Source organism: Macaca thibetana, chromosome 3 (assembly GCF_024542745.1).
Source record: "Macaca thibetana thibetana isolate TM-01 chromosome 3, ASM2454274v1, whole genome shotgun sequence".
Lineage (NCBI taxonomy): Eukaryota > Metazoa > Chordata > Mammalia > Primates > Cercopithecidae > Macaca > Macaca thibetana.
The window spans coordinates 54,016,271-54,040,613 of NC_065580.1; the positions used below are offsets into that span (position 1 = coordinate 54,016,271).

Here is a 24,343-nt window from a genome sequence, read left to right on the forward strand (position 1 = left end):
GGCGTCCTGGCCAGTATGGTGAAACTCCGTCTCTACTGAAAACAGAAAAATTAGCCAGGCATGGTGGCACGCACCTGTAATCCCAGCTACTCGGCAGGCTGAGGCAGGAGAATTGCTTGAACCTGGGAGGTGGAGGTTGCAGTGAGCCGAGATCATGCTACTGCACTCCAGCCTGGGCAACAGAGCAACACTCCATCTCAAAAAAACAAAAATGGTGAATTCACAGATAAGCCATTGATGTTTATTTTATATTCCAGAGAAGAAAAACAAAATCTAGCCTTAGCAAGTTGAAAGAGTCTGTAAGTTGAAAGACGAAAATCTGAGGTTCAGTGGAACCTCAGTGCATCTTTGTTGAATGAACCGAAGATTAAATAAGTTAACGTGTGTTCTTCATTTTGTTTTTGTTTTTCGAGACAGGGTCTTGCTCTGTTACCCAGCTGGAGTGCAGTGGTCAATCACAGCTCACTGCAGCCTCGGCCTCTTGGGCTCAAGTGATCCTCCCACCTCAGCCTCCCTAGTAGCTGGGACTGCAGGCATGCACCACCATGCCAGCTAATTTTAATTTTTTTTGTAGAGATGGGATCTCATTGTATTGCTCAGGCTGGTCTCTTGAGGCCACTCCTGGACTCAAGCAGTCTTCCCACCTCAGCCTCCCAAAGTTGCTAGGATTATACCACACCTGGCCAATGCATGTGTTATCCTCACTGAAATTCATGTACCCTGTTTTTTGTGGAAATTTAGAAAGAGCTCCTGTATTATTTCTTTAGTTCAGAAAAATTCATGCTGAAAATTTGATCCTGTAATGTGGTCTGCACTTTGTTCTTATATGCAGTATTAATGGGATTTGGTTTGGTTTTGGTTTTTTGTGTGTGAATCCATCTTTATTTAAGAAAAATATTATCATGGAATCTGGATTTTTTTTCCCCTAAGCTTACGCAGAACTTTCAGTGTAGTAAGTTGTTCAAGAAATTACATATCCCAGTTAATAATCTGCTTACCTGAGGTTTCCCTTCACCCCCTTTGATTCCGCCTGTGTTTTCAGTGTTTCTTTCTCCTGGGTGGTACTAGGAAGATTTTCTATTGCAGACTGACACAGTTACATCATTTCCCAGAACAAGCCAGAGCAGACCAATTTTCTTAGTATTTTCTTAGTATGCTTTCACTATAGACCTTCTTCTTAAGAGTCAGGGATAGCTGAGCAGGTTCCAGTCATTCCCTTTCTCTATCACTTGCTGTGCTTCCCCAGGAGCCCACCTGTTGAGCTCTCCTTTGCCATGTGTTTTTCTCTTGATGTTCTTTGTATTTCGTTTGCTGTCCTCCTTAGTTCAGGGCCTTACCACCTCCAGCCAGTACCTTTTCACAGGCTTCTCTTGGCTCTCTGTGCATACAGCCCGTCCAATTCCTGGTCCCTGTTATGGTTTATTCTCCTTTCTATTGCAAGTAAAACCTTGCTTTAATGACTCATATTCCCATTTAGAATCCTTTAATGGCTTCCCATTGCCTGGTTGCTAAAGCTTTATGTTCTTGGCCTTCATGAAGCAATATATGGAGTTATTAAGAGCTTGGGTTTGGAATCAAATAGACTCTAATTTCACCAAAGGGCTTTGGCCAAGTTACCTAACCTCTGCAAACCACAATTTCATCATCAATAAAAGTGGTAAAAATAATGATACCAGCCAGGCGTGGTGGCTCATCCCTGTAATCCCAGCACTTTGGAAGGTTGAAGTGGGAGGATTGCTTGAGACCAGGAGTTCAAGACCAACCTGGGCAACATTGCAAGACCCTGTCTCTACAAAACAAAATTTAAAAATTAGCCGGGTATGGTGGTATGCACCTGTGGTCCCAGCTACTTGGGAGGCTGAGGTCGGAGGATCACTTGAGCCCAAGTGGTCAAGGCTGCAGTGAGCCGTGATGGTGCCACTGCACTCTAGCCTGTGTGACAGAACAAGACTGTCTCTTTAAAAACAAAAAAACAAAAATGGTACCTTCCTCAATAGTTTATTGTAAAGCTGTAATGAGAGATAGTACTGCTAGTAGTAGCAAATAGTTAATTCGGTGCTCACTATGTGCCAAGTATAATTTGAGTACTTTGCATAGTTGAGTTCCTCACAGTAACCCTGTGATTCACAGTAACCTTGTGAAATGGATGTTATTACTTTCCTGATTTCATCAAGTGGAAACAGACGTCCAGAGAGGTTAAGTAACTTGCCCCTAGTTAGGAAGTCGCTTAAAAAGTGCTGAGTGGTGGAGCAGGAATTCAAACCCAGATAGTCTGGCTTCAGAGCTCATGGATTTACCATTTTGGCTGTTATATAATGAGTTTTATGTAATAAACTTATTATGAGCCTGTAGTAAGTTTGGAATTGCACTGGGCCTGTGTCCGGTAGAAGTTAAGTCACTTTTCTTTCTGGGAACCTGTTTAAGATCTAATGTCATCTGGTATCAGCCTGTATTTCCCCTTGCAGACAAAAAGTGATGTCCCTCAGGTACCCTATTTCCCTCTGGAATCTACCAGCTTACATTTTTTGTGAGTATTCAAAGATGTCCCAAACATTTATAATATGCAGATTTAGCAGAATTTTTATTCGTAAATGTTTACTGATTTTATTTTGTAGGTAGTTACAGAAAGTACTTAATGGTAATCATCTTGACCCCTAAATGGCACCTTGCCATTTTTTATCTCCACGTCTTTGATAGTTTCTTTTGTCCTAGGCTGCCAGAAATGCCATCCTTGTCTACCCACATTTTTAAGACTCAGCCAGAATCCCACCATTGTGACAAAGGCTTCTCACAGTACCCAGTTAAGAGGGGGATATGCCTTCCCTCCTTGAAATACCTTCAGCTCACATTTGGTCCCATAACTACTTGTAGGCCACATGTCAACCCTAGCTCTACTGACACTTCAGACAAGATAATTTTAATTGTGGGAGACTTTCCTGTGCATTGTAGGATGTTTAGCAGCGTCCCTAGCATCTACCCTTCAGATGCCAGTATCAGCTATCACCATCCCTGGTTGTGGCAATCAAAAATGTCTCTGAACTTTGCCAGTTTTCCTCTCATTGAGAACCACTGGGATAAGAGAAAGTGTAAGGTGTACATGCTTTGGTGACAGACTTAGCATCGTAGCTTTGGCACTTCAATCTTGTACTCCTGATCAAGTTACTTAGCCTCGGTGAGCCTGTTTCCTCATTTGTAAACTCAAAATAGTAATGCATAATTTGTGGTTTGATTGTGGAGATTAAGAATAAGGGGGCCTGGTGTGGTGGCTCACGCCTGTAATCCCTGCACTGTGGGAGGCCAAGGGGGTGGATCACCTGTGGTCAGGAGTTCAAGACTGCCTGGCCAACATGGTGAAACCTTGTGTCTACTAAAAATATAAAAATTAGCTGGGAGTGGTGGCATGTACCTGTAGTTCCAGCTACTTGGGAGGCTGAGGCAAGAGAATCGCTTGAACATTGGAGGTGGAGGCTGCAGTGAGCCGAGATCGTGCCATTGCACTCCAGCCTGGGCGACAATAGTGAAATTCTGTCTCAAAACAAACAGACAAACAAGAATAAGGATGGGCCAGGTGCAGTGTCTCATGCCTGTAATCCCAGCACTTTTGGGAGGCCAAGGCAGGCAGATCATGAGGTCAGGAGTTCTAGACCAGCCTGACCGATATGGTGAAACCCCATCTCTACTAAAAACACAAAAATTAGCTGGGTTTGGTGGCACATAACTGTAGTCCCAGCTACTTGGGAGGCTGAGGCAGGAGAACCACTTGAACCCAGGAGGTGGAGGTTGCAGTGAGCTAAGATTGCACCACTGCACTCCAGCCTAAGTAACACAGTGAGAATCTGTCTCAAAAAAAAAAAAAAAAAAAAAAAAAAAAAAGTAAGTGTGGACTTCTAAAGCATCCATCGTAGTAACACAAAGTAGCTATGTTGTCTCCTAAACTCCAGGATCATGTATTGTGAGTTTCACATCTCTTTGTGTCTTCCTTTATATATTAGGTGGCCAAGAAGTATCTTGGTTAATTGTCTTTCCTTAAACGAAGGAAAAAGCATGTTTCCCTTATTCTTTAGAAAATGGCTGATCTTTCTGTGATTTAAAGGGCTGACAGATAAATACTACCACTTGTTTATTTTTCAGAAGTAATGATGGAATTGGATCAATTGCTTTTTCTGGGTTTTCTATACGCTATTATCAATCCTCTGATCAGTTCTTAGCTGTCCCCATGTAGCCATGGTGACTGTGCTGTGGCAGAAGGAGGCCATCCTGGTGGCTTCTGGAGATGACCCAGTGCCATGTGCAGCCCACTCCCAGGCCTGTCTGGTGGCTGCTTCTCTGGCCTTACCCATGAAGTCTTGTGACTGTTTGTGCACCTTACTATTTTTTTTAAGTCACTGTATTGAGGTCTATTTTATGTCCACCTCTTATTTTTTTTTCTAACACTGAAAAAAATGTTTGTGTTGTCATTATTTGTAGTACATTAAAAGATAGACCTCGGGTGATGGTTTCTTTAAAATTCTTTGGCACTCTTTAAAAGTGGCTTTGACTTTCTTGTGTAATTGAAAAGGTAGCTGGCATTTTACTTAAAGAGATTATGGTTTAGTTCATTGCTCTTTACAGAAACCTTGTAAGAACATGGCTGCTTGCCGGGCGCGGTGGCTCAAGCCTGTAATCCCAGCACTTTGGGAGGCCGAGATGGGCGGATCATGAGGTCAGGAGATCGAGACCATGCTGGCTAACACGGTGAAACCCCATCTCTACTAAAAAATACAAAAAAAAAAAAAAAAAAAAAAAAATTAGCCGGGCGAGGTGGCGGGCGCCTGTAGTCCCAGCTACTCGGGAGGCTGAGGCAGGAGAATGGCGTGAACCCAGGAGGCGGAGCTTGCAGTGAGCTGAGATCCGGCCACTGCACTCCAGCCTGGGCGACAGAGCGAAACTCCGTCTCAAAAAAAAAAAAAAAAAAAAAAACATGGCTGCTTGCCATTAGTTAAATGAAGCTTGCCAAGGGCAAGGCTCGCATTTTGGTGATTTTGCTACATTGGTGAAAAAACTAGCAATTATAGCTGTAGCCCAGGATTTTAAAATTATATTATTACTCTTTCTGTTATCATGACTGTAACTAGCACTTACTGTGTTCTTTCGGGCACTGATTGTTTTAAGTTCTTTATTTGTATCATGGTATTTAGTCCTCACCACGACCTTATGAGGCCAGTGGTGTTACTATCTTCACTCTACCTAAGATGTTGCACAGTGGGGATACGAATCTTCCTCAGAGTCCCATAGTTATTGTGGTGGATCCAGATGGTGTAGTTTCAGAATCCATGCTCTTAACTGCAGGGTAGTGTAAAATGTCCTACATAGAAAGATTGAGATGATTTTAAATTGTAATATGTCAGTGAAAAGTGTGCATTTTTGTCTCTGTGGTAAATGGTTTCCTTGTGCCTTAATAGTAGAGCTAGTAATCAGATTGTTTAAAAGTACAGCCATTAGGCCAGGCGCTGTGGCTCATGCCTGTAATCCCAGCACTTTGGGAGGGCAAGGCGGGCGGACTGCCTGAGCTCAAGAGTTTGAGACCAGCCAGGGCAACACAGGGAAACCCTGTCTCTACTAAAACTTAGCCGGGCGTGGCGGCGCGCGCCTGTAGTCCCAGCTATTCGAGAGGCTGAGGCAGGAATTGCTTGAACCCAGGATGTGGAGGTTGCAGTGAGCCGAGATTGTGTCACTACTGTTCTTCAGCCTGGGCGACAGAGAGACTCTGTCTCCAAACAAACATAAAAAGTACAGCTATTAGATTTTATGAAGTAGCTATTATAATATGTAACCAGATGAGACATTTAAAACCCAGTGTTTTTCCAGACCTCTCCCTTTGGGGTGCAACCTTCGAGTATGCCAAGAGTCATGATGGTGCCCCGCAGGTCCTTCCACCTGTATCATGTATCATTGGCTGATTTTGTCTACACTTAGTATTTATTTACCATTTTAATTCTTTCAGTGGCCCTGTTTATCAGTAAATTTTATTATGATTGAACCAGTATTGTTCAAGTTCAGACCAGAAGCTTTCATGTCAGTTTGGTAAACATTTTTATATTACTGGGTTTGTTCAGCGTGGTAGTGCACATGATGCTGTATTGACTTGGAATTTCTCCTCAGGATGTTGAGCCCTCGACTCAGGAAATGTGGTGAGGTGGCTCCGTTTCAAGGGACTAAGCTGCTTTCCTGACCCATTGCTTTGTGCAGTCCCAGTGCTGGGCACAGCAGCTTTAACTTTCTTTCTGATGACATTCAGAAGTACAGCTGCTGGATTTTCTCATTAATTCTCACCAGTTAGAGATAGAAAGAAAAAGGAGCAGAGAATATTTCAGGACGATGTGGGTAAGGATGCCGTCCCCTGGATTTTTGGTTTGAGCATGTCTCTGGCTCTTGTCCTCTTTTATTGTAACAAGTATTTCCAAGCTCCTCCGTTGAGTTTAACATCTTGGTTTTCACAGGCAGTTGGTGGGACCTGCCTTGTCTGTTTTACTCTGGAAGGGAAATCTAGTGGAAGCCTCAGTGTTTCCAGCAGGAAACTTCTAGGCTTGCGGAGAGCCCCTTTGGTGTCCTCCACACCCACAAGTAATTAATATCCTCAATGAAAAACTCCTGCTTGGGGTTGCCTCCTTCCTCTGCCCGCCCATCTGGCTGCCCACGTGGGTTTCTCTGGGCACTTCATTAGGTTCTATTACCCACAGAGTAGGAGGAGACAGTCTCCCTGCCCGGTGTCCTTTGTTCAGGTGTGGGAGGAAGAAAGTCCCCAACTTATCACCAGTAGCGGAGCATAATTCGGAAAGTTGCTCTCATTCTCTTTCTTTTTACAGTTCAGAATTTTGGGGGAAGCTTTGCTCTCTGGGCTGTAAGCAAGGCCAGGGAGACAGTCTTGAGAGGAGTCTCCACATTATGCTTGACTCTTCCCCCACTTATCTACAAGATTACAGGACCTATTTCAATCAAGTTGTGGTGGAGAGGAGCAGATTTGTGTTGTGAAGACCAGTAATAGATGGTATCTGACACAGACGTTGATGTACAGAGAGAAAGCTTTGAGACCATTTTAACCAAGCCTCTTATTTTGAAGATGAATTTGAGGTTCAGGGAAAAGAAGGAACCTTCTCTGAGCCTGTAGCTAGTTAATTTGGAACAGGACTTGGGGCTTCTAGCTCCCAGCCCTAGATTTGGCCTTCTTTTCTGCACTGCTGCTGAAGTCAAAGTCTGACTTTACCCAGGGAAACCTGGCACTTGTTCCTCATGTGTGTGAACTGGCTTCCTGAGTGGGATGATTGAGAGTCATGTCCCTGGCGCATCTGGGCTTAGGTTGAGCTCAGCTTCCCTGGCAGCCAAAGGATCACTGCTGCCTCCTGCTGGCACCAAGTATTAAGGTTTCTTGTTTGTTTTTGAGATGGAGTCTCACTGTATCGCCCAGGCTGGAGTGCAGTGGCGCGATCTCGGTTCACGGCAGCCTCTGCCTCCTGGGTTCAAGTAGTTCTTGTGCCTCAGATTCCTGAAGAGCTGGGATTACAGGCCTGTACCACCACACCCAGCTAATTTTTGTATTTTTAGTACAGACCGGGTTTCATCATGTTGGCCAGGATGGACTGGATCTCCTGACGTTGTGATCTGCCCATTTCGGCCTCCCAAAGTGCTGGGATTACAGACATGAGTCACTGTGCCCAGCCGTATTAAGGTTTTTAGGCAAGAAAGATGAACATACTGTGATTTGACAAGTAAAAGCAATAGAGGGAAGAACTAGTAAAGACTTTAACTCTGTCAGATTTTGCAAGGGGAGATCTATCCTTGGGGATGAAACACGATTCCTTTTTGTTTTGTGTTTTTTGTATTTCCCATTGTCACAGTTATCCTATATAAATAATTGTAGGAGTGCCCATCAATGTTGGTTGATTCTGGGGTGCATTATTACTTTAAGCTTCACTGGTAAAGACAAATGCTATTTTGGAAAATAAAACCATTTAAAAATAGTAGTTGAGGCCGGGCATGGTGGCTCATGCCTGTAATCCTAGCACTTTGGGAGGCCGAAATGGGTGGATCACCTGAGGTCAGGAGTTTGAGACCAGCCTGACCAACATGGTGAAACTCTCTCTCTACTAAAATACGAAAAGTAGCTGGGAGTGATGACACACACCTGTAATCCCAGCTACTAGGGAGGCTGAGGCAGGAGAATTGCTTGAACCCAGTAGGTAGAGGTTGCAGTGAGCTGAGATCGTGCCACTGTACTTTAGCCTGGGTGATAAAGTGAGACTCCATCTCAAAAAAAGAAAAAAAAAAAAAGTAGTTCAAAATTAAATTATGGAATCAAAGTTTTGTTTGTTGCTGGGATATACCATACAGGTTATCAAGTACAGCCCTTTTATATTAGAAATTGAAACAACTGAGACTCAGATAATTTTTTTTTTTTTTTGGAGACAGAACCTCACTCTGTTGCCCAGACTGGAGTGTGGTGATGTGATCTCAGCTCACTGCAACCACCACCTTCTGGGTTCAAATGATTCTCCTGCCTCAGCCTCCCGAGTAACTGCAGTTACAGGCATGCGCCACCACGCCTGGCTTATAGTAGAGACGGGGTTTCATCGTGTTGGCCAGGCTGGTCTTGAACTCCAGACCTCAGGTGATCCACCTGCCGTGACCTCCCAAAGTGCTGAGATTACAGGTGCAAGCCACCATGTGGGCCAACCCAGAGAACTTTAATAAGTGACTTAGGAAGCTAGATGTGGTGGCTCACACTTTAATCCCAGCTACTTGGGAGGCCGAAGCAGGAGGATCACTTGAGGCCAGAAGCTTGCATGTTGGGAGCAACTACCCCAAAATCTGGCCATAAACTGGCCCCAAAACTGGCTGTAAACAAAATCTCTGCAGCACTGTAATATGTTTGTAATGGCCATGACGCCCACGCTGGAAGGTTGTGGGTTTACCGGAATGAGGGCAAGGAACACCTGGCCCGCCCAGGGTGGAAAACCACTTAAAGGCATTCTTAAGCCACAAACAATAGCATGAGTGATCTAAGTCTTAAGGGCGTGTTCCTGCTGCAGTTAACTAGTCCAACCTATTCATTTAATTTGGCCTATCCCTTTGTTTCCCATAAGGGATACTTTTAGTTAATTTAATACCTATAGAAACAATGCTAATGACTGGTTTACTGTTAATAAATATGTGGGTAAATCTGTGTTCGGGGCTCTCAGCTCTGAAGGCTGTGAGACCCCTGATTTCCTACTTCATACCTCTATATTTCTGTGTGTGTCTTTAATTCCTCTAGTGCCAGTGGATTACATTCTCCCCGATCGAGCTGGTCTCGGCACTTGAGGCTACAGTGTGCTATACTTACACCTCTGAATAGCCAATGCTCTCCAGCCTGGGGAACATAGTGGGATCCCATCTCTAAAAATAAATTAATTTTTTAAAAAAGTGATGGAAAATCATAATTCAGTAAGTCAGTATCAGCATAAGTCTTCTAACTTAGATAAGTTTTACCATTTAAGTTTCTTGTGTGCTAGACTTTGTTTTTGTGAGTTTTCCATCTGGCTCTGTTGCCCAGGCTGGAGTGGTGCAGTGGCTCAATCTCAGCTCACTGCAAGCTCCGCCTCCCGAGTTCATGCCATTCTCCTGCCTCAGCCTCCCAAGTCACTGGGACTACAGGTGCCCGCCACCACACCCGGCTAATTTTTTTGTATTTTCAGTAGAAACGGGGTTTCACCATGTTAGCCAGGATGGTCTTGATCTCCTGACCTCGTGATCTGCCTGCCTCATAAAGTGCTGGGATTACAGGTGTGAGCTTCCATACCCGGCCTCCATAGATTAATGCTTATTGCTATATTTGTGTGTAACAGTATGTTTCCCTCTCTTATAGACAAGAATGAAAGCTCAAACAGCTGAAACAGCTTGCCCAGGGGTAACACAATGAGTAAATGGTTGAGCAGTAGTTTAAGAGCAGTCTGAGTCCAAGGTCATGTTTTTAACACTGCCCTGTTGCCATTTCCTTTAATGGTTTGAATTATCTTAACTAACTTTATTTGTCCCCGTGGCAAAGTATTTTCCTTGTGTGTATTGCCCATTGCTGTTTAAGGGTAGTTAGCCCAGTTGAGTGCAATAGCCAATATTTTTTTAAAATCTTGAACTTTAAATTTTTACTGAGATCACTTCTTGCTTGTCATAAGGTGCATCGTCATTGGGACCTCATGTGAATGCATTGCACACTGAGGCACATTAAGTCTTAACTGTGTAGCCTCCTGCACAGCGAATCAGCCTTTGAACTGTGAAAGAAACAAATTCTTGTGCGTGAGAAAATGATCAAAGATATTTTAGGAAAGAAAAGTACTGACATTTTTACCTTGAGATAGTATTTGATACCGAAATACAATTTTAGTCGGAAAGCCAATATTTTTCAAAAATTGTATTCCTTTGACCTCTGTGGGCTGGACGACATCAGTGTGCCTCTCCATTAATTTCTTGTACTTTTTAGAATCTCTTTGGCTGTTCAGATGTAAAACTCCACATATTATTCAGTTTGCACCAGGAAGATGCATGAATGTCATTGAATAACATGAGCCCATTGGATTGTGTTTCCTTCAAGAGTGTAACCATGTTCTCCATGGAAATATTTTACATAATGTTATCTTTCTTACTATTGGTCCTTTGACATTTTATTTTTTTTTTTCTTTTGAGACAGAGGTTTTTTCTGTTGCCTAGGTTGGAGTGCAGTGCCATGATGTCAGCTCGCTGTGACCTCCGCCTTGTGCCTCAGCCTCCTGCATAGCTGGGATTACAGGCGTGTGCTACCATGCCTGTGCCACTATGCCTGTGCAGTTTTTTTGTGTTTTTAGTAGAGACAGGGTTTCACCATATTTGCCAGGCTGGTCTTGAACTCCTGGCCTCAAGTGATCTGCCTGCCTCGGCCTCCCGAAGTGCTGGGATTACAAGGCAAGGCCGAGCACAGCCTTGACATTTTAAATGTAATTTAAACATATCCTAATTGCAGTATTGTCCAAAACAGTAAATATTCTAAGGCAAAAAATCAAGTCTTAAAATCTTATCCTAGTTTTATCTACTTTACTGGTACTTACCAGGAACTTGTCAATATCTTATTAAATAATATTTGCCATGCCCATGATTCATCTTGGTTTTTTTTTTGGCCAATTCCCCCACCCCTCATACTCATTTCCTGTCCTGAATTGGTAAGCTCTGTGAGGATATGAGGACTGTAAGCAACATGAAGCCTGGGAGCTTTTATATATCAAACACCTGGAATAATGGCATGTGATAGGAGCTCAGCCGATGCACATTCAGTGAATTTATATAAAAATACTCCCTAAGGTAAAGTTGTTTTAAATGTTTGTAGGCATTTTGATCCTTTTTAAGAGACAGATATTCCTGTTTTCATTTTCCTTGTAAAATCTTTGTTCCCTCTCACTTACATAATGCTACTTTAAACTTCTACTAACAGTAGGCTAACTACTAATAGCCTGCTGTTGATCAGATGCCTTCCTGATAACAGACTGTCGATTAAACTGGGAATATTTCAGTGTTGGATGATGTGAAACATATAACACTTCCTGTCTCTTGTGAACAAAATGCCCATTCGATTCATTATTTGAATGGTGATTGATGTAATATTTGCTTAACATTTGGAATTTCTAATGCTCATATGAGAACGTGATCTGTTTTGTAAAAATAAATTTTGTTTATGGAAATAATTGAAAAAATTATTCTCCAGTGGAAATAATTATAGAAAAACATTGACCTTGTATTCAGGTCACTGACACTGTAAGTTTTTGATTGATTGTTTTAATATGATAAATATGAATATCTTGGTTCATCACTTTCTTTTAGTATGATGCTGTAGCATTGTCTAGATACTAAGGCTATTTTCTATTTAAATCAAGCCCCCCTTCTCTTGCAGTGTTAAAAATGTATGGACGTCATTAGCCATCAGGGAAATATAGATCAAAACTGTAACGAGATACTGCATATCCACTTGGGTGGATAAAGTAAAAAAGATAGTGTTGTTCAGGGTGAAGAATTGGAACCCTCATACACTGGTGATAGGAATGTAAAATGATGCAGCCGCTGTGGAAAACACTTTGGCAGTTTATCAAAAAGCTAAATATAGAGGCACGATATGAGCTAATTATGGTAACTCCTGGGTATATACCTCCCCTCAAAAAAAAAGTAAGTTCACACAAAAATGTATACGCAAGTGTGAATAGCAGTATGGCAGTATTATTTTTATAGCCCCTAAAGTGAAAATAACCCAAATGTTCATGAAGTGAAGGAATAAGCAAAATATTTTATCTCCATACAGTGGAATACTATTTGCCAATAAAAATAAGTGAAGTACTAATACATGCAGCACAAGAGTCAAACTTGAAAACATGATGCCAGTTACAAAAAATACTTTATATGATTCCATTTATAGGAAATGTTCAGAATCAGCAAGTAGATGAGTGGTTGCTAAGGGTTAGATGGGGTAGGAGGGATATGGGGGAGTGAATGCTAATGAATATGTTGTTTCTTTTTGGAGCAATGAAAGTGTTGTCATTTAAATAGCGGTGATAGTTGCCAGGGGCGGTGGCTCACGCCTGTAATCCCAGCACTTTGGGAGGTCAAGGCAGGTGGATCACAAAGCTCAGGAGTTCGAGACCAGCCTGGCCAATATGGTGAAACCCTGTCTCTACTAAAAATACAAAAAAATTAGCCAGGCGTGGTGGTACATGCCTGTAATCCCAGCTCCTTGGGAGGCTGAGGCAGGAGAATTGCTTGAGTCTGGGAGGCAGCGGTTGCAGTGAGCTGAGATCGCGCACTGCACTCCAGCCTGGGTGACAGAGTGAGACTCTGTCTCAAAAAAATAAAAAAATTAAAAATTAAAAAATAAAAATTAAAAAAATAAATAGTAGTGATAGTCGCACATCTAAAACCCATTGAATTCTATACCTAAAGGGGTCAATTGTATGATACGTGAATATAGTTGTTATTGAAGTATGTATAGTTGATGCTTGAACAGCACAAGGGTTAGAGGTACTGACCAACCCCCTCCAATGGAGTTGAAAATCCGGATCTGGCTTCTGACTTGACTACTGGCATACTGTTGATCAAAATCCTTACTGATGACATGACCAGTTGATTAACGTGTTATATAGCATATTCTTACAATAAAGTAAGCTAGAGAAAAGAAAATGTTAAGACAATCATAAGGAAGATAAAATATACTTACTATTCATTAAGTAGATAGATCATATTCAGTAGATCATCATAAAGGTCTTCATCCTCATCATCTTCGCGTTGAGTAGGCTGAGGGGTTGGTCTTGCTGTCTCAGGTGGCAGAGGTGGAAGAAAAAATATGGGTATAAGTGAACCCATGTTGTTCAAGGTTCAACTGTATGTAGATGCATTTGCTTCTATGAGCATAAATCTCTGAAATTATACATATTTGTTGCTTATAGAAAGGAGAGCTGGATTCCTATGCAGGTAGTCATGGGAGGGAGATTTTTACTAAATATCCTTTTGTGTTTATCAAACTTTGTACCTTGTCATCGTATTACATGTTTTTCAAATAAATAAAAGTTATATAATGAAGTATTAATAGCTTATCTTCTCTCTTGATTTTACTATATCCAGGTCCTTCAAGGGTTAGATTATCTACACAGTAAGTGCAAGATCATTCATACTGACATAAAGCCAGAAAACATCTTGATGTGTGTGGATGATGCCTATGTGAGAAGAATGGCAGCTGAGGCCACTGAGTGGCAGAAAGCAGGTGCTCCTCCTCCTTCAGGGTCTGCAGGTGAGGGAGCTGAGCTAGCTTCATTTCAGTTTGGGGGCGTTGTGAGCTTGCAAAGTTGCAGTTGTTGAAGGTATCTGAATCAAATGTTACATATAAGGAACTTTTTGGAAAAGTTTAATTGCTGGAAATAACTGCACCCTTTTCTTGAAATGGAAAATACCCCAGCTACATTATATTTTAATGTTAAAATTATTTACTTTTGTCCCCCTTTAAAAGGCCATTTAAATTTGTAGTTGCTGCTTCATCTATATTTGAACATTTTTTTCTGTTGCCCACTTCTCTGCAGAGGAGAACATAGTAACAGCTTTCCTGTAGCTGACCTTTAGTCATCAGAATATTTTTCTAGCTTCAGTTTTGTTACAGTAATTCCTGTTGTCCATTTAGCATAGCTATGTCAATCTGAGTTTTATCAACAGATTTGGAGTTAGTTAGAAAAGGCCTGATGGTGGGGGAAGAAGACCAAGTGACCTGAGTATTGGGATATTTTTACTTCTGGGCTGGGGTCGGGGTGGTGGTGCAGTGAAGTGTGGACTGTGCTTCTCACTCTTCGACACGACACCGTGGTCTGTGCCTTTGTGTGTTGTCAGGCAAGCATGTATACTAAAGGGCTGAGGCTCCTGGGACTGCCTGGGGCTCTCTTCACATCTCCTTTACTGCCATCAGGGTGTTGTTTAGATCATGGACCCAGCCTGTCAAACTTTTGGCCCTGGTGTAGGGGTTTAATCATGTGATTCCCAGACTGTTTGCTGCATACCAACTGCAATATTTGATTTAAATTGTAGAAAGCTTGCAAAATAGATTTCAAATATAGATGTACATCTAATCTAAATTGATCATTTCATTATATTTTAAACAAATTTGGTTTAATGACTGTGATATGTATGAATTCTTTCCCATTTTCTTATCTGTTGGTGCTTTGGGCTTGACTGTTTTTGAGATGTATTAGTATTTCATTTTAGATAAATAAGAGAAATGGCTCAGTGTGAGCAACTTCTGCTATGCCTTCAAGAGTCACTCATTTGTTTCAGTGCATAAACTTTCTCTAGATTCCTGTGATTAAGAAGCTCTGATTAATAGTTTTTGAAGTTGGATAGCCATTAAAAGACAATAATTATTTCACTTTGCAGTTCGAATGACCTACGTGAAGGTATGTGTCTGTTTTCTGCTAAATGTCGATTTTGTTTCATTTTGTTTTAGTGAGTACGGCTCCACAGCAGAAACCTGTAAGTACTTACACATATTACTTTATATGCACCATGTCAAAAGAGACCATTTATTATTGAGTTGTTCAAATTATTAAAAAGTTGTGTATTTAAAGGGTGAACACATTTATAAAAGTTGTGTATCCTCAAATAGGTAAGACTTACTGTCTTGTTAATTTTTTTTTTTTTTTTTTGATACTGAGTTTTGCTCTGCCACTCAGGCTGGAGTGCAGTGGTGCCATCTTGGCTCACTGCAACCTCCCCCTCCTGGGTTCAAACAATTCTTGTGCCTCAGCCTCCCAAGTAGCTGCGATTACAGTCACCCGCCACCACACCCAGCTAATTTTTGTATTTTTAGTAGAGATGGGGTTTCACCGTGTTGGCCAGACTGTTCTCGAACTCCTGACTTCAAGTGATCTGCCCACCTCGGCCTCCCAAAGTTCTGGGATTACAGGCGTGAGCTACCACGTCCAGCCTGTCTTGTTAATTTTTCGTATCTTTGCAGAGTTGGGATAGTTAGAGCCTTTCAAAGATTGTCTTCTTTATGCATTTTCTGGACTGTCGTTGGCCAAGTTCAGTGAAATGTGAGGTGATGCAGTTGAAGTATTTTTATTTCAAAATCACTTTACATTATTTCTGATTGGCTGCTAAGTTACCTGTTTTTCTGAAGCTGCTGTTCTAATTTTTTTCCATCCAGATATTAAATAAGAAAGAGACTGATCTATTTTGTGGTCCCGTCAAAACCGTATGTCCTTGTTAGATACTGGGTGTGGTGGCTCATGCCTGTAATCCCAGCACTTTGGGAGGCCAAGGCCACTGAATCACTTGAGGTCAGGAATTCGAGACCAGCCTGGCCTACATGGTGAAACCCCATCTCTACCAAAAATGCAAAGACTAGCCGAGTGTGCTGGTGGACACCAGTAATCCTAGCTACTCAGGAGGCTGAGGCAGAAGAATCGCTTGAGCCCAGGAGGTGGAGGTTGCAGTGAGCCGAGATCACGCCACTGCACTCCAGTCTGGGCGACAGAGCGAGACTCTGTGTCAATAATAATCATCATCATCATCATCATCATCATCAGCTGGGTGTGATGGCGTGCACCTGTACTCCTAGCTACCTGAGGGGGTGAGACATGAGAATCACTTGAACTCGGGAAGTGGAGGTTGCAGTGAGCTGAGATCACACCACTGCACTCCAGCCTGGGCAACAGAACGAGACTCAGTCTCAAAGAAAAAATAAACCAAAAACAAAACAACAGCAAAACACTATGTTTACTGAGACAGCCCTTGATTTGGAATGTAAGTTCTGGAACAAGAGGAAGCTGTAATAATTACGCTTCCTGGCCTGCTGAGACGCCCGGATTGTTTCCCATAGTTTTTCCCTGGCTTGAGCTGCCTGAGTTCACTGATTGTTTGAAAGGTTGGAGTCTTTCATTGCCAGTGCTTGGCAAGTCGGGTGGCCATGATGGGAGGCAGACAAAAGCTGTGGCTTTTTCTTTTTTCCCTTTGCTGAATAGGCTTATCTCTTAGAATTCATGTTGTCTTGGCTGCTAAGAGCTTCATATGTGAGCCCCAGACACACAGTGACATACACCTGCTCAGGCACCTGTTTCATTTTTGGCATTGAGGAGGTGGGATGTTGTTAGTTTGTATATAGACAGCAGCAAATAAAACTTGCAAGAGGAGCTTCTCCTTTAAGGCCAAGAGAATTTCAAACTTCAGTTCTCTTAGGGTTTGAATGGTGAAGACTTACTGGATTTAAGCTCTATCCCTTTGAGGGTAGGACCTGGTGGTAGACCCAGCACATGAGATCAGTCAGCACTGCTTTCCCTTTGATTTTACTGTAAGCCTTACCACAAAGTAGATCTGTCTGGGTTTGGGATTTTAGTAGAATATGGCATGAGAAAGCAGAATTTATTGGTATTTGCCATGCTGCTAGCAGTTATACTATCATGTGGTACTTTAAAAAGAAGAAAACTGACCTGTGGTCTTTTCTTAACATGTTATAGATAGGAAAAATATCTAAAAACAAAAAGAAAAAACTGAAAAAGAAACAGAAGAGGCAGGCTGAGTTATTGGAGAAACGCCTGCAGGAGATAGAAGAATTGGAGCGAGAAGCTGAAAGGAAAATAATAGAAGAAAACATCACCTCAGCTGCACCTTCCAATGACCAGGATGGCGAATACTGCCCAGAGGTGAAACTAAAAACAACAGGATTAGAGGAGGCGGCCGAGACAGAGACTGCAAAGGACAATGGTCAGTGGGGCCTCGAACCTGGGCTGCATGGGGTCCTCAGAGCTCCATTAGTAGGGTCCTACCCAGTCAGCTTGGGGGCTGATTTGTGCTGCTGCTGCAGATGACAAGTCCGATTCTCTCCAACTCCCTACTGGGAAATATGGGAGACAGCCTTGTACTTCATCATTTGTGAACTGTATGCCAGAAATATGTTAACATTTCAAAATAGTTTTTAAAAAATGTAAAACGTCTGAGAAATACCATGTTTCTGTCATGCTAATGATGGTGCTTTATTTTGTCATTAACTTTTTACCTAACTGTAATGCACCACAAGTCTATTTCTGAAGATTGTAGAAGGTAGAAATGGAAGTGCAACTTTATTTAGAAAGAGTTATTTTCCCTTAAGGGTAACTTTTTCTTATAAGAGCAGGCCAATTATTAAATGAATGAAAAATGAGATTTAGAAAACCTGAAGCTTTTACCCCAAAAGCAAAGAGGTGTTTACTAGGTGGTACATAAGTTAAACACATTCAAAACGTATTTTATTGATGGAGATAAGTACTTAGTGAGGCCGTATTAAGGACAGTAACAAGTTCTTATTCTTGACCCATCAACTTCTTAAGGTGAAGCTGAGGACCAGGAAGAGAAAGAAGATGCTGAGAAAGAAAACATTGAAAAAGATGAAGATGATGTAGATCAGGAACTTGCGAACATAGACCCTACGTGGATAGAATCACCTAAAACCAATGGCCATATTGAGAATGGCCCATTCTCACTGGAGCAGCAACTGGACGATGAAGAGGATGACGAAGAAGACTGCCCAAATCCTGAGGAATATAATCTTGATGAGCCAAATGCAGAAAGTGATTACACATATAGCAGCTCCTATGAACAATTCAATGGTGAATTGCCAAATGGACGACATAAAATTCCCGAGTCACAGTTCCCAGAGTTTTCCACCTCATTGTTCTCTGGATCCTTAGAACCTGTGGCCTGCGGCTCTGTGCTTTCTGAGGGATCACCACTTACTGAGCAAGAGGAGAGCAGTCCATCCCATGACAGAAGCAGGACGGTTTCAGCCTCCAGTACTGGGGATTTGCCAAAAGGTAAGTGTTCTTCCCATCAACTGTCTGCCATTACTGACTCCAGGGACGTGCCGTTAACAAATGCTATGAAGGAACTGGCTGGAAGTGGCCAAGCCCTGTTTGTGTGTGCTAATCATTTTTATTACTTTTATACTCATGAAGAAGTAATGTGATTTAAATACATGTTCTATGCCACTAGACTATCTCTTGCTCTCTGCATACCAAATCTTATTTCTGATCAGTTCTCATTTTTAATATATTTATAGTCAGCAGCATCATTTGCAAAAACCTTCCAGTTTTTGCAACTTACATCTTTCTAGAATGTGTAGTTTAGTTTGTCATTTGTATCTTCTTCTATCTGATATTATTATAGTTTTTTTTGTTTTGTTTTGTTTCTATTCAAGAAAAGTATACCTCCTCTTTGACTCTGTTGAGAAAGAAGTGTCATATTGTCTTTTGATATTTGTTCCTGATTATAGGACCCTACTATTGATAACGGGCCCAGGATTGTAATTTTCAAGGAATTGGCATGGATTTAGATGTGATGACAGATTATAGGTTGGCTCTTGTGTTCTTGTCTACCTAAGAAGGCTTGACTTATTGAAACCTTTATTTTGGGAGTCAATGCCGAGTGACTCTAGTAAGTGAAACTGGGTAACACAGTTGGTTTCCATTCTGACTCATGGTGGAAAAGCTCTGAAACCTCCTCTGCTCCCTCTGCTGACAAGACTGTTTAACACACAGTGAGTAATTGATGAGCCAGCCGTGCAAACCACCCAAGACATTATACAGCCCCTTTGGTTCCAGAGTCTGGAATTGCACGCTAAGTGAGCTGGCTTTGTTACACGCTGGCTATGATGAATCCTCCTAAGGATTTGCTTTCTTTACTTGGCTGGACGTGGTCAGCTCCTGTTCCCCTTTATAGGGAGTGTTTGAAGGTGCTTACATAGAATGTAGGTTCATGTCTGGGAAAGGGCAGTAGCGAGATGTACCTTATCCAGATTTATTGTTGCTGTTGCAGTTCAATTTTTCTCTTGAGGTTTCTTTTTTTTTTTTTTTTGAGATTGAGTCTTGCTCTGTTGCCCAGGTTTGAGTGCAGTGGCGTGATCTCAGCTCACTGCAACCTCTGCCTCCCGGGTTCAAGCGATTCTGCCGCCCCAGCCTCCTGAGTAGCTGGGATTACAGGCGTGCGCCACCACGCCCAGCTAGTTTTTGTATTTTCAGTAGAGACGGGTTTTCACCATGTTGGTCAGGCTGATCTCAAACTCCTGACCTCGTGAGCCACCGCGCCCGGCCGAAGTTTCATATAGAAAGTAATTTACAAAGTATCTTTTTAATTATTTCTATTTTATTTATTTATTTATTTATTTATTTATTTATTTATTTTGAGACAGTCTCAGTCTAGTTGCCCAGGCTGGAGTGCAGTGGTGCAATCTCAGCTCACTGCAACCTTTGCCTCCTGGACTCAAGCAATTCTCCTGCCTCAGTCTCCCGAATAGCTGGGATTACAGGCGCCTGTCACCATGCCTGGCTAATTTTTATATTTTTAGTAGAGACGGAGCTTCACCATGTTGGCTAGGCTGGTCTCCAATGCCTGACCTCAGGTGATCCGCCCTCCCCAGCCTCCCAAAGTGCTGGGATTACAGGTGTGAGCCACCATGACCAGACCAAAGTACCTTTTTTATTTGTACTTAGTTTGCAAGTATTAGCTTAGGCTGCAGTGGCTTCAGTTACAGCCAACCCTCCGTATCCATGGGTTTTACATCTGTGGATTTCACATCCATGTGCTCAGCCAGCCTCAGATGGAAAACAGTTGGAGGGGAAAAAAAAAAACCTGTGTCTTTATTGAACATGTACAGACTTTTCCCCCTTGTCATTATTCCCTAAACAATACAGTATAACAACTATTTACATACCATTTACATTGTAGCAGGTATTATAAATAACTAGAGATCAACTAAAGTATATAGGAAGATGTATGTAGGTTGCATGCAAGCACTACACCATTTTATATCAGCGACTTGAGCATCTGTGGATTTCGGTGTCCTCAGGATGTCCTGAAACCAGTTCCCCACAGACACCGAGAGGCACCCACGTATCATCAGATTAATCCCCAGCTCAGAACTTAATAACTGTGGAACTTTGGTTTCTTATCCTGTCTGAGCCTTGGCTTATTCCTCTATCAAAGGAAAGAAATGGCTACCTCTAGGGTTGTTAGTAGCACTGAGTTAAATACAACAGGTCAATGGCAAAGGTAGATAAATAACATACAATAATATATTGAAAAATTTCCCATTGAATGTAAGTTGCCTTGGTCATCACAATCCATGTAAAGGAGCACAATTGCTGCTTGTTACCACGTGGTCACCATCGAGGCCCAGGCAAGTCATAAAACTTACCCTATTGTTTACATGACAGCTCCATCTCTGTCACAGGAAACTTCAAACCTTACATGTTAAAAACCAGAATACAACTCACCCTGCCAACCTGCTACACATGCTGTATTTCCTGCGCTTGTTACCACCATTTCTTGTTGCGTCAGTGAGAAACTTGATCATCAGTATGTCCCCCTTTTTTCTCTTACATCCAGTAAATCATCTCGTTTTGCTAGTCATACCTCATAAGTAGGGGTCCTGCTTGCCTTGGCCCTACAGTGGGCACTGTCATTGCTTGCCTCTGCTGTTACGGAGGCTCCTTACTGGTCTCTTGGCTTTGTGTTCTCTCCAGCTTTTCTCCCCACCTGCCTTTCAGCATGCCCTTCCATGGTGCTGCTAGAGTGTCTTTGCAGTATGCTCACCCGATCAGTGTATTCCCCTGCTCACAGTTTCCACAGGTCCCCATCATCTACAGCAGTGGTCTCCACAGTGGAGAGTGTACATCCCTGCATAGCCAGCACCATCCAGGAGGGTGCAGGAAGGAATTATTAGAGCATCTTTGTATTTTTTTTTATTTTGAAAGAATAGTACAATAAACAACTCTGTATCCTCCACATAGATTGAGCAATTAACATTTTGCCACATTGCATATACTTTCTTTACACAGACACTGCATGCTACACATATTAGGATACTTCACTCCTAAATACTTAAGCATTCATCTTCTGAGAGATGAATTAGGATGTCCTCCATTGTAACAATAATACTATTATAACGTGTAAGAATAGCACTAATTTTATATTATTAAATATAATAATATAGAGACAGGGTCTTGCTCTATCGCCCAGGCTGGAGTGCAGTGGCGTGATCTCGGCTCACTGCAACCTCTGCTTTCTGGCTCAAGTGATCCTCCCACCTCGGCCCCCCAGGTAGCTGGGGCTACAGTCGGCACCACCATGCCTGGCCAATTTTTGTCTTTTTGGTAGAGAAAGTAGGGTTTTACCATGTTGCCCATGCTGGTCTTAAACTTATGGGCTTGAGTGATCTGCCCACCTTGGCTTCCCAAAATGCTAAGATTATAGGCCTGAGCCACTACGTGCCTGGCCTAATATCATCTATTATTTATTCCATATTCAAATTTCCTCAATAATTCTAAAATTTTCTTCTTAAATTTTCCTGATCCAGGATATGATCCAACACGGTAGCCTGCCTCCTGGGTGAGCCTCCTGTGTCCCCAGCAGGCTTAGTTCTCTGTCCCCTCTGCTCCTGCTGGCCATGCTCATCTTAGTTGTATGGGCAGTGCTCTTGTCATTGTCTTCTCATTAGAATGTGAACTCTTAGAGAGTGCAGTGCGTTTTTATCTTTGCATCCTTGGCATCTGATTCAGTGCTAAGGTAAATATTTATTGAATAATGAACAAACAAATGAGTGATACCTTGTTGTATTCTTCTTCTCTTTCCTTTCTCCCACTTTTTTCCATTTATAATCACAATTTTACTGTGTCCAACACACATACCATCCCCAACACCTGTTGCATCAGTTAGAAACTGGAGGTCTTGCAGAGCGTTTTAATATTGTCAAATTCTAGGGATGTACCAGCGACAGGATCTCCTTTGTTTGGAAGCACTCAGTTTTTGCCCACAGCTTGGCCATTTGGTAAGCAAGGACAGCCTCCCCCATGGGAGGTGTTTTTTGTTTTCTGCATGGAAAGGGGTATAACCTAGAGTCTTGCACTTGACCACATGGTACTGCATGTGGCAAGAGAAACAATGAAGATCCTGTCTTTAGGGCAGAATGTACACGTTAGGGCATAGTAGAAGAAAGATTGGGGCCGGTTTGAGGAGCTTGAAGGAACCTAAATGTCAGGCTAAACAATACACTTTTTTCCTAGAGTAATTTGGCAGCCACTGAAGGTTGAGAAGAGGATGATCCATCCCTCTTAGATGTTCAGCTGCCAGAGCCATAGTGCATATCTTGGCTCAACACATCTGAAGGACAAAGGCCCTAGAACAGGGTGATTATGTTGGTCTTACCTGTGGGATATTTCTGGAATCCTTTCTGTGTCACTCGATGGGGACCCACACCACTGTCAGTCCTTGCCTAGGCTGCTGTAACACAGCCTCCATGCTCCTGTCACTTCAGCTCCTGCGCACCAGTATGTCTCTGTCTGGCAGTCCAGAGAGAACTGTTCAAAGCATAACTTCTTCCCCTATACCCACTCCCCCTCACCAAAATGATCTCCATTGTGTTTCCCATGTAGAGTGATGCCCTGAGGTGTCCCTCACTGAAGCTGACAAACTCTCCAGTGGTTTCCCTAATTCATTCTACACCATTCACACTGGCTTCTTTCTAAAGTTTCTCAAAGTTGCAAGCCTGTTTCTGCCTTAGGATTTTTGTACTTCCTGTATCCTTTGCCTCAGACTTCTCTTACTTTCATGCCTGCCTTTCTTCAGACCTCTCCTGAATGTCACCTTCTCAGAAAAGATCTCCCCTGAACAGCCTTGGCATTATCCATCTCCTTTCTCTGCTTTGTTTTTCTTCATAGCCTGTTGAATGTGTGGATTCATAACCTGACGGAATGTGTGGATTCCTCATTTATTTGCCTTAATGCCCATATTTTCAGCCAGTACACGAGTTTCCTAATTTGGCTTGTGTTTTTTTCTTACTGTGTTTCCAGTACCAAGACCATGCTTAGCACACAGAAGGGACTCAGTAAATACTTGTTGTGTGAATGGTTGAGGTGGCAACATTCAATCTCTTAGTTCCACTACTTCTTTGGGCCTCATACTGAACCTCCTCCATATAGAGGGGATATTCTCGCCATCCTCATAAGGACCTCTTACAATGTAAAGAGTCAGTGTGTGCCTAGCACCATGTGTTATGTGCATGTGACAGCAGCTGTCTCATCATGCTGAGGCGTTGTTGGCTACCATCTAGTTTCTATGATAGCGTCTTGTGGAATGAGTGACCACAGTGTCACCCGGAGACTAGTGTGTCAGAAGGTGACTCAAGGGGCTCAGTTCTTCCCGAAGTGAAAGCTTTCCACTCATTCCCCTCTTAGTGGAAGCAGAGTGCAGTTGCAAGTTTTCATTTTGGAAGGAAGACAGCTCCAGTTTGTCCTTTGTGTCACCATTATCTGTAAGAAGGAAACCGTGTGACAGGTCACTACCGTGGTGACTCAGTCAGAGGAGATGCAACAAAAGCATTCCATTTGGGTTTCAGTGGGCTTTTTGGGAATGTAGCAGTCTGGTACCTTAGTTCAGGAACTATCATAGTGAGAAAAGAAAGAAAAACAAAATCTCTTTTACCTCCTGTTGTGTTTTTATGCAATTAAGTTATTGAGATACATTACCTAGCATCATTTGGAACATCTTAGAAGCTGAGTAACTGTTTACAAACCCGAACCAGGAGGATAACAGCATGTCACCAAAGAGATTGTGTTCAGTGAACCTTAATGAAGGATATTAAGTACAAAAAAAAAAAAGAAAAAAACCCGAATTTAGGCCAAGTGTGGCGGCTTATGCCTGTAATCCCAGCACTTCGGGAGGCCGAGGTGGGCAGATCACTTGATGTCCGGAGTTCAAGTCTAGCCTGGCCAATATGGTGAAATCTCGTCTCTACTAAAAACACAAAAATTAG

The 24,343-nt window shown here is 42.3% G+C and overlaps 1 protein-coding gene across 15 annotated transcripts in view; it reads left to right on the forward strand.

Moving 5' to 3' along the window:
• Positions 1–24,343, forward strand: part of SRPK2 (SRSF protein kinase 2) — a 301,034-nt gene that overhangs the window by 255,540 nt on the left and 21,151 nt on the right. For all 15 annotated transcript variants that reach the window (XM_050782692.1, XM_050782696.1, XM_050782695.1 and 12 more), the window contains 4 exons: positions 13,645–13,810; positions 15,008–15,033; positions 17,019–17,265; positions 17,868–18,350. In XM_050782692.1, coding sequence (XP_050638649.1) covers positions 13,645–13,810; positions 15,008–15,033; positions 17,019–17,265; positions 17,868–18,350 — 922 coding nt within the window. The remainder of the gene's footprint in view (positions 1–13,644; positions 13,811–15,007; positions 15,034–17,018; positions 17,266–17,867; positions 18,351–24,343) is intronic.